Source organism: Lepidochelys olivacea (genome assembly GCF_965140295.1).
Source record: "Lepidochelys olivacea isolate rLepOli2 genome assembly, chromosome: 2".
Taxonomy (NCBI): domain Eukaryota; kingdom Metazoa; phylum Chordata; order Testudines; family Cheloniidae; genus Lepidochelys; species Lepidochelys olivacea.
Window position 1 is genome coordinate 183,993,406 of NC_140412.1, and position 14,997 is coordinate 184,008,402.

The 14,997-nt window shown below is 42.0% G+C and overlaps 1 protein-coding gene across 1 annotated transcript in view; it reads right to left on the reverse strand.

Moving 5' to 3' along the window:
• The window catches only part of ITPRID1 (ITPR interacting domain containing 1), a 62,208-nt gene that overhangs the window by 14,093 nt on the left and 33,118 nt on the right, over window positions 1-14,997 (reverse strand). The window contains exons 10-11 of the mRNA XM_084621379.1: window positions 3,369-3,451; window positions 778-2,280 (exon numbers count right to left, since the gene is read on the reverse strand). Of these exons, the coding sequence (XP_084477505.1) occupies window positions 778-2,280; window positions 3,369-3,451 (1,586 nt within the window). The remainder of the gene's footprint in view (window positions 1-777; window positions 2,281-3,368; window positions 3,452-14,997) is intronic.

Sequence of the window (14,997 nt, forward strand, 5' to 3'; positions counted from 1 at the left end):
ATAATGGTATATATATTGATAGGTAGATATGAGTTTAAGGAAGGCTGACTGGGTTTGAGAGAGTGTAAGACCTGATTTGCAGTGCACACCATTTTTGTACTGGTATAACTATTTCATTTAGGGGTGTGACTTCCCCCCCCTCCTGCCCCACTGAAATAGTTATTCTGGTACAGCTCCTAGTGTGGATGCAGTTATATTGGTACAAAATTGCCTTATACCAGTGCAGTTTATTCCCTTGTCTGGCTGGGAATAAAGCCGTATCAGTAAAGGCACTGGGTATCAACTTTACTGCAGCCATATTGGGGAGGGGGAGGTTGTACTGCTTTATATATACTGGTATAGTTTAAAGCAAAACAACTTTTTATGTAGAGAAGCTCTCAGGGAACCCAGATTGGTAGAATTTATACACTGAAGAGAGTGGAAGCAGCAGCAAGTAACAGCAGCTCAGACTCATCTCTGAATTTGATCTGTGTAAACCTTATTCCTCCAGCTCATCTTGGTCAGTTGTTAACCTAGCAGGTACGATTTAAATACTCTCAACATTAAGAGAAGTAGTCGAACACAACTTAATTTGGGTCAAAGTATATTTCTGACATTCCCCCAATTTGTCCAGGATGGACTGTCCCTTCTTCCCATCTGTTTCCTAAGCTACATTCCTGACACTTTCTCTACAACACTGAACAGAGTGGACAGTGGACCTTGAAATAACTTACACCGCAGGCGTTTACTCTCCATGCGCCAGATTCTATGTATTATTTCATCAAGAAACATACTTACTGGAGAAATACTCCTCACTGCTGTATCCTGCAGGAGCTCTAATGTTTTCAAAAGCTGCAACTCTATGGTCATGTGATTTGAACAACAGGCTCCAGGATGTTTGGAGGAAGCAGTGAAGGGAAAGGCCCACTGAAAGCAGCAATGATGGCAGCAGACACAATGACAGCTGTGACCGCACTGGGCAGGCTGGGCACCCAATGTTTGATGATAGGATGATCTGTATTTCCCATAAAGCCCAGTGTCTAGGGAGACTGATTTTGTGAGATGACCATGTCTACAGAATGGAGGGAGAAGATTTGGGTCAGACCACTGATTTCGTGTTTTTACTCCAATTGTGTCAGTTTGAATTGAAGCTTCCCTTGTCTCCTTTAGACTTTCCTTCAAAGTAGCCAGTTGTGAAGTAATTACTAGCTCACTCTCAGAGCACTGGGACTCTATGGATTTAATTTCTAAAGACTGGCCTTTGCCAAGGCCTTCACTCAGGGAAACTTTTTGCACAGTGGACACCAGCCTTGAAGCCATCTGAACAGTAACTGACTTAGAGGGGTTAGTGCGTATTTCAACATTTTGGACAGAATCATCCTTCTCCAATTTGGTGGCTCCTGATATTTCACCCAAACAGCAAGTCTCTGTGCTTTCCTGGGAACTAAATTCAGATATGCACTCTGGGCAGTAAGCAGAAAAGTTAGACACTTGTAAAAAACTGCTTGAAATAAACTTGCTTTCATTTTGTACTTGTGAGACCTGCCATTGGGTCTCTGGTGTCCCTGTTTCACAAGAGCAGCTTATACTGTTTATATCAGTGTCCAGTTTGCAAAACTGCTGACCACTTGTGGCCTTGGTGACTGGAACCAGGGTATCAACTTTACTGAAAATCTCCTTATCACATTGCTTTCCTTTTACATGTCCTGTAATACCTTCCTGGATATTTTCCTTAAATACTTTCCCAGCATCCTCCTCAGTCAAAGGTCTCTCTCTTGTCTCTTGTTTAGCGCAGGCTCCACTGCCAGTGAAGTCAATGGGAGTTGTGCCATTCTCTTCAGTGTGAGCTGGAGCTGGACTTTTGGGTACTGAACTGAAGTATAAATGACAGTCAAGTTCTGGGGTAACAATATCTCCTAAATCCTGACTACCAGCAGTTTGCTGTTGTATGCAGCTCTCCTCTTTCTCCAGTTGCCCTCTTCCAATTTTAGTCTCCTGCTTATTCGGATCGTACACCATTTCTTTGACAAAACCCTCTGATTGATCACTGAAGGCTTGATGTAGACCATCTTCCACAATTAGTGAGAGGGTGGTCTCTTCCCTCTGGTCCTTGTGTTCTCTGTCTGGACTAGACACCCTTGAAATGTTCTTGCAATCTGCAGTGGAGGCGTTAGCAACAGGGCCCTTTGACTTTTGATGAAAATCCTGGTGTGGCACAGCGAGAGCTGTTCTATGTGGCAGAGCTCCTTTTCGGTCATGGGTATCACAGCTAAGGTTCAGCTGTCCTGGAAAAGGTGGATTCTGCAAGGAAAAGGAGAAGACACTAAGCATATAATATTGCAATGCCATGGAGTAGTTTGATGAGATGGATAATGGGACTTTATCTTGAAGAATTTTTAAATACAAAAAGAACTCTTTTGCTTGGTATATGGTTAAGGGCTCATTGAAGTAAATAAAAAGGCTCTTGTTGACTTCACTGAGCTTTGGCTCAGGGAGTAATGTCACATTCCAGCCCTCTATTTTGAATTCTCATTAAAAGTTCTAGTTACATCTTACTGCACGTATTTGAATATAGGGGATTTGGAAACCTCAATTTGTGCTTCTGCCTAGACAACGTTATGCTGAGAGATGCCAATGGCTGCCATTAAGGAGCTCTTTGATCCAAAAAGAAACTTGTTAAAGACAGGTGTGCCAACAAGCACCCATTTTCAGGCTCAGTGGCTCCTTTATCTGAAAGCAATGGAGGCTACTGTTCAGTACACTACGCCACACGGTAGGTCAGAGCTAAGCTGTATGGACAGTGGGGCTTCCTTGGATACAAACAGAGGAGCTAGAATATTGATTGCAGCTGAGTGTGGGCTGGAGACAGAAAGCAAGAGAAGCTGTTGCAAATGTGGCCCTAAAGGGATGCAGAGAGACAGAGCTTCATCCGCTCAGAGCTTGAGTTTTCACATTGGGCTATTTCTGAGTGAGGAGACAGCCTGTTGTTTCTACTGTGTGCAGGGAAGGCTTTCTGTAAATCTTTTGTAAATAACCTAGATTACACCAAATAATATACCTGACTCACATCATCTCTTCCTAACAGATACAACCCAGCAAAGCCCTAAATGTTGGCTGACCACTTGAGCCAAAGGGGCAACAATACAATACAGTAAGATAGGATATAGGGTAGCCAAGGTAGAATAGTTCTACAAGGTATAATTTTGGACCTTACACATAGTAGTCCATTGGGGTAGAAAGTTTTTTTGTTTATGAAAATCTCCTTGTTTTCCCCACAGGAAATCTCAGGGAAATTCCATCCCCCTGTATTGCTTTATTTTTCATGAACCTGATAATTTTTGGGTATTAGTTTTAACTAATCTTATTGAAGAATATCACCAGCTCTTTACTTGTAAAGATAAAGGCTCCACTGGTTCTTCTAGAAATCCACTGCTGTCAGACTGGCAGCTGTTTGTTCTTGTCACCAGTACTTCTGCAGGGAGAAAAGTAGGGGAGAAAAGAAAGAGATTCAAACAGCAAGCCAGGATAAAAATCAGTAAATGCTTCTCAGTGGGTGAACTTTAAATGTTCATTCCTGTGCTAAGTATATTCCTGGTCCTAGTAGTATTGCTCTAAATCCAGTTATATGTCTACAATTAGAATGAACTATAAAGTGTGCCCAGCATAGCTGAAAATACCAGGGCAGGCATTTATTTAACAACAGGTATAAACACCACCTGCAGGTTCCATTTTACACATCTGTAAAACAAAGGTCATCATCAGCTGAACACTCGACATAAACTAATGCAAATCGTCAATAAACCACTTTTCCTATTGCTTCGTTATTTCACTTGCTAAAATTGTTGACTTTTGGCAATTTCTTGATTATAAGCACTTTGGGTCAAATTCTACTCATCCTACTCACATGAACAGTTCCAATGATTTCAAGGGACAACTCGCATGAGTAAGGTGAGAGGGAGTTGACATGTAAGACTATAAACCACATAAGTCTAGACTGAGATACCTTAAAATTTGTTATTTGTTACCGTGCCAGCACAATTTTGTTTCTCAGTGAATCCGAAGGAGATTAAAGCACCATTCATTCTCCATTTCCGTGCATACAGAATGAGGCCAAAATTTTAAAAGCAGTGAGTGATTTGGGTTCCTCACTTGTCAATGGCTCATCTTACAGGTGCCAACTTGGGCACCCACAAAATGGAAGCAATCAAAATCAGTGGCCACTTTTTGAAAATTAAGGTGCTAAGGACAACTGTTTTCTCAGATATTTTGCTCTCCTCACTTGGGCAGAAGCCCTGACTCCCCCAACATTTACTCCCTCACTGGCCTGGAAACACTTCCTTGTCAGGTATGAGTAGATCAAATGTTAACACTCCCTACCCTTTCCTCCAATGAAACGTGCTGCCAAATGCCTAACAGGATGTAGAGAACTACCCATTCTTTGCCTGTCCCCACTGCATGGCCTGTGACACTTCCCTGCAAGGAGCTACTCTGTTTTTCCTGTCAATTCATCTCCATCCTGATCTCAGCTTCTGATGTAACCTGCTTCTTCCTTATTGGCTCCTGATCTGAGGGAGCAGTCAGGAAACCACAATAACGGATAGAGGTCAACTTAGGATTGCACGCCAAGGCAGAATGGGGTTCCCAGGAGTGGAGTCATTCTGGACTTACTCCAGGCAACAGTTCTGATCCAGCCCAGCCTCCCAACAGCTACATAACCCTCCCTTCTGTCGAACACAACACTTCCCACAACCTGTGGAAATCAACCATTTTCATCCCATTGTATGTGAAGTTAGTTACCTAAGGGTTAATTCACTGTTCTAAAAGCCATTGTAATTCCAGGGCAAGAACAATTAATACTCATTTTTGTGCATTAAGAAACACAAAACGCAGGAACACAAAAAGATGTCTTCACCCCATAGCCTATAATGAAATGTTTAATATATTCCATTTTGATGCTTGAACTAAAAAAGAGTGGACAATATTTGTAAGTGAAGGCAATTATAAAATCAAGACCAGACCATTGGTTAAATATTACAAATTCATAAACTATGGTATCTGTCTTCTTGTCACCAGCAGATAAACTGTCAGTTTAGCAGTTGTTGCCTGATTTCAAATGGGAATTGCCTGCATGTATCCTCCACAGTCAATAATTTGCATCAAGATTGCTCCAAAATTTCTGCTTTATGGGTGGTCTCCAAATCACAGTTCAACTTCTCCCATGAGAAAAATATTCCACCACTTCTCTAAACTTTTTTTAACAAGCTGTTTCAATTACCTTTTACACCTTAGCCAGCTGCTGCTGCTGATGTATCCTGCTGTCCTACATCCATTCACATTTATCAATAAAGAAACAAGGCTAAATAAAGAAAAAGGCTAATGTAGTGCCAATCTTTAAAAAAGGGAAGAAGGAAGATCCTGGGAACTACAGGCCAGTCAGCCTCACCTCAGTCCCTGGAAAAATCATGGAGCAGGTCCTCAAAGAATCAATCCTGAAGCACTTGCATGAGAGGAAAGTGATCAGGAACAGCCAGCATGGATTCACCAAGGGAAGGTCATGCCTGACTAATCTAATCGCCTTTTATGATGAGATTACTGGTTCTGTGGATGAAGGGAAAGCAGTGGATGTATTGTTTCTTGACTTTAGCAAAGCTTTTGACACGGTCTCCCATAGTATTCTTGTCAGCAAGTTAAGGAAGTATGGGCTGGATGAATGCACTATAAGGTGGGTAGAAAGCTGGCTAAATTGTCGGGCTCAACGGGTAGTGATCAATGGCTCCATGTCTAGTTGGCAGCCGGTATCAAGTGGAGTGCCCCAAGGGTCGGTCCTGGGGCCGGTTTTATTCAATATCTTCATAAATGATCTGGAGGATGGTGTGGATTGCACTCTCAGCAAATTTGCGGATGATACTAAACTGGGAGGAGTGGTAGATACGCTGGAGGGGAGGGATAGGATACAGAAGGACCTAGACCAATTGGAAGATTGGGCCAAAAGGAATCTGATGAGGTTCAATAAGGATAAGTGCAGGGTCCTGCACTTAGGACGGAAGAACCCAATGCACAGCTACAGACTAGGGACCGAATGGCTAGGCAGCAGTTCTGCAGAAAAGGACCTAGGGGTGACAGTGGACGAGAAGCTGGATATGAGTCAGCAGTGTGCCCTTGTTGCCAAGAAGGCCAATGGCATTTTGGGATGTATAAGTAGGGGCATAGCGAGCAGATCGAGGGACGTGATCGTTCCCCTCTATTCGACATTGGTGAGGCCTCATCTGGAGTACTGTGTCCAGTTTTGGGCCCCACACTACAAGAAGGATGTGGATAAATTGGAGAGAGTCCAGCGAAGGGCAACAAAAATGATTAGGGGACTGGAACACATGAGTTATGAGGAGAGGCTGAGGGAGCTGGGATTGTTTAGCCTGCAGAAGAGAAGAATGAGGGGGGATTTGATAGCTGCTTTCAACTACCTGAAAGGGGGTTCCAAAGAGGATGGCTCTAGACTGTTCTCAATGGTAGCAGATGACAGAACGAGGAGTAATGGTCTCAAGTTGCAGTGGGGGAGGTTTAGATTGGATATTAGGAAAAACTTTTTCACTAAGAGGGTGGTGAAACACTGGAATGTGTTACCTAGGGAGGTAGTAGAATCTCCTTCCTTAGAGGTTTTTAAGGTCAGGCTTGACAAAGCCCTGGCTGGGATGATTTAACTGGGAATTGGTCCTGCTTTGAGCAGGGGGTTGGACTAGATGACCTTCTGGGGTCCCTTCCAACCCTGATATTCTATGATTCTATGATTCTATGAAACAAAAGCAGAGCATCATTTTTAAATGCAATAATTTTTCAGTTGCTGTATTCCCAGTCTGAATTAGACTCAAACTGATGTCCTATATGAAAAAGACTCCTCATCCCAGATAGGGTCAGTCCACTGTAAGTCTGGAAATTCACACTGCTGTTGAAGAACATATTATTGCATGTTACCTGTATTTGTTTGGGAGTGGTGATTATTAAGATGTTTATTCTTCTGCTGTTTTTCTGTTTTCATGTTCTGCGGGTTTTATAGGCAACTCATTGCTATTGGGAATTACATGGAGGAATCTTCTTAAAATTAATAGAAGGCTCAACCTTTTAGGCCCCCCATCTACCAAGTTTGTTGTAACCATGTCATCACACTCTTGTATGACCCAATTTATAACAAATTGCATTGAATTGCATCCCCATAGAACTTTTCCCCCAACACAGCCATCAAATACTCAATCATGTTTGCACATCACCACTTATTATGCTACCTACCCCTGTTTGTAGCCATAAAAAAATCTAAGAGTCCCTGAAAGGCGTGCACACAAGATGCACGAGCCAGATGGGAAGCAATGCACTGTGTGATAACCTTAATGCACGGGAGGAGGATAGAAGACTGACTGAGCTGACTACAGGTCAAAGTACAGCATTACAACCTAGCTATATAGGAAGACAACCATGTGCCTGCCTAGCCTGTTGGCAAGGATTACACATGCCTAGGTGCCATGATTTCCAACAATATATTAACTATGTTGAGTGTGGAGACAGAGCCAACCACGTCACTAAGGGGTTACAAACTGTGATATAGACGAAGGCTTAATGTCCATTTTGTGTCCAAATTCTGTCTTCTACTGTTTTGTAGTTTATTTAAATAAAAACTCTTTAGGACTGTGGTCTGAAAGCACCCATGGCTTGTTTAGGACAGAATGGGGGGCAGGGAGGAAAGAACTGCATGTTCAGGTCAGAACATGTTCAGGTTGCATGTTACATCAAATCACTGAAGTGACAGACTTATTGCAGGAGTTCTATAAGTGAAGACATAAAATTTTGCAAAGATGAGACTTTCTCTCTTGTTGGCCAGCTACTCAGGTTTTTCCTTTGCTTTTATTCAGGCCAATATCTCTTTTTCTTCAGTGAGAGTCTGCCTATGACAAGACTATGTAAAATTTGAATATGAAACTCAGGGTATGGGCTCAAGGTGAGAATGGATTTTTTTTAAGAGATTACTGAACCATTTCCAAACCATTTTAACTTACACATCATTCATTTGGGAGAACTGGGACACATTATTGTTTTCGGGAAGAGGGGTTGCTTTGTAGTCTGTGGTCTTGTCAAAATTGGAAAAAAAAGTTAGAACATAGAACCATAGGGCTAGAAGGGACTGCAAGGGTCATCTAGTCTAACCCTCTGCCAAGATGCAGGATTTGTTGTGTCTAAAAACCATCCAAGACAGATAGCTATACAGCCTCTTTTTGAAAACTTCCAGTGAAGGAACTTCCATGACTTCCCTAGGCAGTCTGTTCCATTATTCTACTGTTTTTACAGTTAGGAAGTTTTACCTGAGATTTAATCTAAATTTGCCGTGCTGTAGTTTGAACCCATTGCCTCTTGTCCCGCCCTCTGTGGCAAGAGAACAAACTTTTCTCCATCTTTCTTATGGCAGCCTTTCAAGTATTTGAAGACCACTATCATGTCACCCCCTCAATCTCCTCTTTTCCAAACTAAACATACCCAGTTCCTTCAGCCTTTGCTCATTCATTTCATCCCTTTGATCATCTTTGTCACTTACCTGTGGATCCTTTCCTGTTTCTCTACATCCTTTCTATACCTTGGTGACCAAAACTGGATACAGTACTCCCGCTGAGGCCTAACCAGCATCGAGTAGAGCAGTACTATCACTTCCTGTGACTTGCATGCTATGCCTCTGTTAATGTAATCTAAAATTGCATTTGCTTTAAGTAGCTATTATGAGGTAGCTGACTCTGTGTGAAACATCACTTAGCACTTAATGTAGACAAGGTTTAATGTCTTTACACTTGAGTGAGCAGTTGGAGGCATCCTTTGGTCCCTGTGTTGTGGGTCAACTCTAGGCCTATGCACCACTTCATTTCAATTCAACCTTCAAAACAGGGCTGATGAATGAGCCCTCAGTTGAGGATATGCCTTATGCTGGCTCTTTGCACAGCAGTGGATTTTACTTCCTATGAATACTGTGGTAACTAACTTTCTTGCCAATGATAACTGTAAATTATTTAATGGCTACCACTGTAAGCAGGCTGTTAGTATTTCAATAAATTCCCCTGTATCATATATAATAATGCTGGCCTACACTAGGACACTGACACTTTCATAGCCCCTTAAATCAGAAGTACTCAGTACACCAGGTTTCTATCGAGCATACAGATTGAGTATTCAAGATAGTTTGGCCCACTCCACATGAGCAGCTAAACTTTCTCAACAATGGTTGAAGGTCACCCAAAGGGGCACAAATTGTTGTCAGCAATGGTCATTCTCCTAGGGCTGGTCTACACTAAAGCTGTAAGTCGACCTACATTATGCTACTTCAGTTACGCAAGTTACGTACCTGAAGTCAATGTAACTTAGGTTGACTTACAGTGGTGTCGACACCGCACTGTGCTGACAGGAGACGCTCTCGCACCGACTTACCTTACGCTTCTCAGGGAGCTAGAGTACAGACATCGATGAGAGATTGCTCTGCCATTGACTTAGCTTGTCTTCACCAGACCCACTAAAATCGACACCGCTGCATCAATCGCAGCAGTGACCTCAAATGGGTGTTGTGTTTAATAATGCAAATAATGCTGGGTGAATGCAGCAAAGAAGTATCCAATACCATTCACATGAATTTTAAAATAAATTCACTTGGGCCATGATCACACCTCGTTTGTCTTTCATGAGCATTTGAATACTTAAGATTTATTGGCACAAATATTCATAATTTTTGAAGTTGAATGAATATTTGAAGAAACTGAATTTTAAATTCACACATATGAAAATGCACATCAAAGTGCTCACCTGCCCATCCAGTCACAGAAGAGAAAAAATACGAGGTGACTTATCTGCCCAACAGCAAGCAAGTAATGTGGCTCAAATTGTAAATATGTGTGATTAACCCACACAGTGTACATTTTTCTAAAAAATATCCAGCACATATATTTGACTAATAAATACATTCCAAGAAACAGAGATCAGGGATATTTTGTAAGGGGGAAAAAAAGGCTGAAGGAGTTCTTCTGTATTATTCAGTCAGCTGTATTTGTAAAGCACTTTGCAGTCTTTCACACAACGCTCTCAAGGTATTTGCATAATAATAAATCATGAGTTTCTCCTCATCTAACCCAATTCAGCAGGATACGTAAGCATATACCTAACTCTAAGCAGTGAGTAGTCCCAGTGTAACTATGGTAAGCTACCACTGTGATGAAATTCAGGTCTCCTGCAGCTATTACATGGTGGTGGTGGATCTTGAATGGCAACATTTGATTACAGATTGGATGTTCTCATTTCTAAAAACGTATATATAAAAAATCAAACAAGCATGAAAACAAATTAGAGTGACTTGTAAAAAATTAAAGCTCAGGTTTTAAACTGACTTTAGATGCCTAACTTAGGCACCTAAATCCATATATAGGTCACTTTTATATAGAAGCCTATCTTCAAAGGTGCCAAATACCAAAACTCTAACAGAAGAAACTGGGCATAGGCTCCGTGGGTGCTCTGGGGCTGGAGCACCCATGGGGAAAAAATGTTGGGTGCTGAGTACCCCCTGGCAGCCCCCCCGATCAGCTCCTCCCATCCCCACAGCACCTCCCACCCGCCACGATTCACCGCGTTCAGGAGGCTTTGGGGGGAGGGGGAGGAGTGAGGACATGGGGCAGTCGGGGGAGGGGGCAAACTGTGTGCGAAGAAGCGGGGCAGGGGTGGAGCGGGGAGAGGCAGGGTGGGGGTGAGGCCTTGGGTGACGGGGTGGAGTGGGGGCAGGGCTTCAGGGGGTCATGCACCCCCTAGCACTTTGGAAAGTCGGTGCCTGTGAAATTGGGAGTTTGGCACCTTTGGAGATCAGGTCTCTTTTAGTACCCCCCACCTCCATAACTTACTTAAAGCAGGACACTTTAGGTGCCTCACTTTAGGTACAAAGTTTGCAAATGTGAGTCTTAATATTTACCTGCAGGAGTGCACCTCATGATGTCAAGATAAAACATTGTGGTACTTAACATGCTGGTTTTTGTCTTGAAGGATGGACAAAAGAAATAGTCTACTAAAATTAGAGCTGTATTAACTTTGGAATAGGTACTGACTATGCCTCGTTTATACCCCCCAACCCTATTGGTGGCAGTTGTTGCAGATTCCTGTGGCGTCTCTGCCCCATCTATGTACTGTAATACCACTAGCTAGGTTCGTATGCCATCTTTCACCACAATAAAACCTTACCTACAGCATCTATCAACAGGAAATTCCTACCCAGTTATGTCCCACTATCTCCAAACCAACCGGCTATATCAGGGCTGAGTCGATCCGATTATTCTTATTAGTTGTTTGTATTGCCATAGTGCCAGTCATAGACCAGGAGCCTATTGGGCTAGGCACCGTACAAAGAACAAAAACACTGTCCCTGCCCCAAAGAGTTTGCAATCTAAGTGTGAGATAAGAGATAACAGATGGATACAGACAGACCAATGGGGAGACTACAAGGAAACAATGAGACAATATTGCTCAGCATGATAGGCAGGGAGCTCAGTGCAATCTAATTGCTATCATTCGGAGAAGGTTAAAGTAACTAGAATAAAGGATAAAGAATCATCTGTATCCGGACTGATTGATACTCCACACTCTTCTGTTCCCCGAACTGCTACAACCAAATCTAGTAAAACTTCCTCTGGAATAGTTATTTGTTGTCAGATATACAGTGGGCTTACAACTATTATCTGAGCCGAGGCCTCTTCGCAGTCCATTGGAGTTTTGCACAGTACAAGAAAATATTTCATCTAGGCATCTGGATGCAAAAACAAAAAGATAAACAGCTTACAAATGAGCATGTGGGCCCCTCAGGTATGTGACCAAAATGTCTTTTGCTAACCTGGGCTGCACATCTGCAGGGCAGCTCCACATCACTGCCAAAATGGGGGAGTGCAAAACTGCCACAAGTGCACATTCTGCCTACTCTAAAGGGCTGTGTTTCAGCTGTTCTGAGTACTAATATCCATGCCATGCACACTTAGTGTCACTGAAATACAAAACAGCAAGTTTATGATTCAAACATATTTTCTGAAGCATTTAAAAACTTTTATTTTCGCCACTGCAGAAGTAAAAATGTACAGATTGGATGGTGCTAGCAAATCTTTGTTTATATTTACTTTTTCAATAGAAACAATATGAGACCCAATTCTACAACCCTCTCTCATGTTTATAGTCTGTCGCCTTCTAGGAATGCCCATTTCAATGGGATTTATCACCGGAGTAAGGGCTGCCCAACTAAACGCATCGCCATATGACTAGACCTGACAACAGAACAACATGCATCAGCATAGGAAAATGATCACCAGGTGGCAGCAGCAGACAAACCAAAACTTCAGTTTTCAGTGCTGGAATAAATGACAGTTTTTATTAATGCTCTTCCACTGATCTTTGTTTTAAACAAAACTACAGTAGAAGTTAGATAAATCCTCTTATCTGAAACCCACATTATAGGAAACTGGGTTATGTGCCCCATGATGCATCAGTTACATCCTATTCAAAATGCAGGTTAGCTAGATAAATTCATGTCCCCTGTCCCATTTGGATTAAGTGAGATTCTTGTTTAAATTAGCATACACAGTATTACAGAATCCTAGGGTTAGAAGGGACCACAAGGGTCATCTAGTCTAACTCCCTGCCAAGATGCAGGATTTGTTGTGTCTAAAAACCATCCAAGACAGATGGCAACCCAGCCTCCTTCTGAAAACCTCCAGTGAAGGAGCTTCCACTCCCTAGGCAGTCTGTTCCATTGTCCTACTATTCTTAAAATTAGGAAGTTTTTCCCGAGATTTAATCTAAATCTGCTATGCTGTAGTTTGAACCCACTGCCTCTTGTCCTGCCCTTTGTGGCAAGAGAGAACAACTTGTCTCCATCTTTTTCATGGCAGCCTTTCAAGTATTTGAAGACCGCTATCATGTTCCCCCATCAATTTCCTCTTTTCCAAACTACCCAGTTCCTTCAGCCTTTGCTCATATGGGTTGCAATGCATCCCTTTTATCATCTTTGTCACTTGCCTCTGGATCCTTCCCATTTTCTCTACATCCTTTCTATGCATTGGTGACCAAAATTGGACACAGTGCTCCAGCTGAGGTCTAACCAGCTCTGGACAGAGCAGTACTATCACCTGCTATGACTTGCATGCTATGCCTCTGTTAATGCAACTTAAAATTGCATTTGCTTTTTTTGCAACAGCATCACACTGTTAACTCATGTTGAGTTTGTGATCCACCACATATTATCAGTATCATACAAAATCCTGTACCAAACACAATTATTATTATTATTTATTTGTATTTTGGTATTGCGTAGGAGCCCCAGTCATAGATAAGAACTCTGTTTGTGCTGTACAAACACAAAGCAAAGAGACAAGTTCCTGCCCCCCAGAGAGCTTATAACAAGAATAAAAAACTTCAAGGCACCCCAGAGATCTTGCTGTATAATTATTCTACTTTTACTAAAGAACCCTCTTACCCTCCTTCTCAAACAGTCTGGCCTGTTATTCTTTCTGTTATCACAGATAACACTGATACATCTAAGATGTCATGTACATTTTCAGTTATATGGTGGCTATATTGTAGATAATTGTGCAATTTTCTCTCCTGTTTTCTTCCTCCCACTGTACACACTATTATTTATTATCACATGTTTTTATAAGACACCCATCACCGTGGTATAGCGGCACGCTTCACATAACTTGAAAGGGAACTATATTTTCCACATATTAGGAGCAAAATGTATTTAGTTATTTTGATTTAAAAGTGATTATCCCAAGCTCTAAGCATTTCATAAGATTAAATCACGCAGAATAAAAATAAATGTACACAACATCCTGTAAACTAGCCATATAACAACCACAGAATAACTAGCACATCACCATAGCCCTCAGCTTTCAACCTATTCCCACCCAAAACACCTGAGGAATTAGGCGCTTTGCATCATGTTCCTCATGAGCCCTATGCTTTAGAAAATAGTGAAATGGCTAGGGCTCTCTCTCTCTCTCTCTCTCTCTCTCTAAAAGCATATGCTTTCATAGCTCACATTTAGTAGAAAGCCTTGATGAGGAGTGGAACTGGTTGAAAAGTTTCTCTAGAACAACTTTGTAAATGAAGAAAATTCTGTTTTTCTATAAAAAATAAATGAGCATATGCCTTGTGTGTTTTCCAACCCCCCCAGAATTGCAGAAGGAAAATTTAGATGAAAATGGAAAAAATGTTGTTTAATTAAAATTTTTATGGGGAAAAAATATTTCCCAACAATCTCGAGTGAACAAAATGTTGCAACTTACTAGAAAGGCCAGAATTGAGTTCTGCAAACTTCAGAAGCGGGGGTTCCTTACTGAAAATGCCTCATCTTTGGCTCCAGCAACCACACCCTTAGGGCAATTGGGTCAGAGTGAGAGCGAGAGAGTATTGTCTTTAAGGTATCGGGGGTGGGGTCATTTTAGGTTTGATGATACTGCTCAACACATTGAATTTCACACATTTTCACTGGGAATAGTCCAGGGCACAGGTGTGATATGCTCTGACAACCGACTTCACTCAGAGGGTAGGCAGCTGCTTTCTGCACTAGTCAGAGCTTCTGAGGGGCTTTCTTGCTTAGTCATAAACAGACTGCATTGGCAAGTCTAGAAATAATGAAGGTGTGAATGAGCAATGTGAGATCTGCCTTTTAGAGGAAAGGTTTTAGGTAGTGATGCATGATCAGAATTATTTCTAGCCCTTGATACAATTTGGGAGTCTAAGAGAAGTGATTAATCTAGCTAAACCCTGAGATTACAGCCCACTTTGGCAATGGTCTTTTATCCTCCTTCAATTGATGGAACAGCTTTAGACTTTGCCAGGTCCTCCCTGTATTTTTCCTTGCCAGCCAGCATCACCTCCATCTTATTAGTAATTGAGCATCAGCCAATTGGCTTTAATCCATCTTCCAATCCCTGCCAAACTTCGGGAGAGCCTGGTGATGGCTATGTCTGGTTC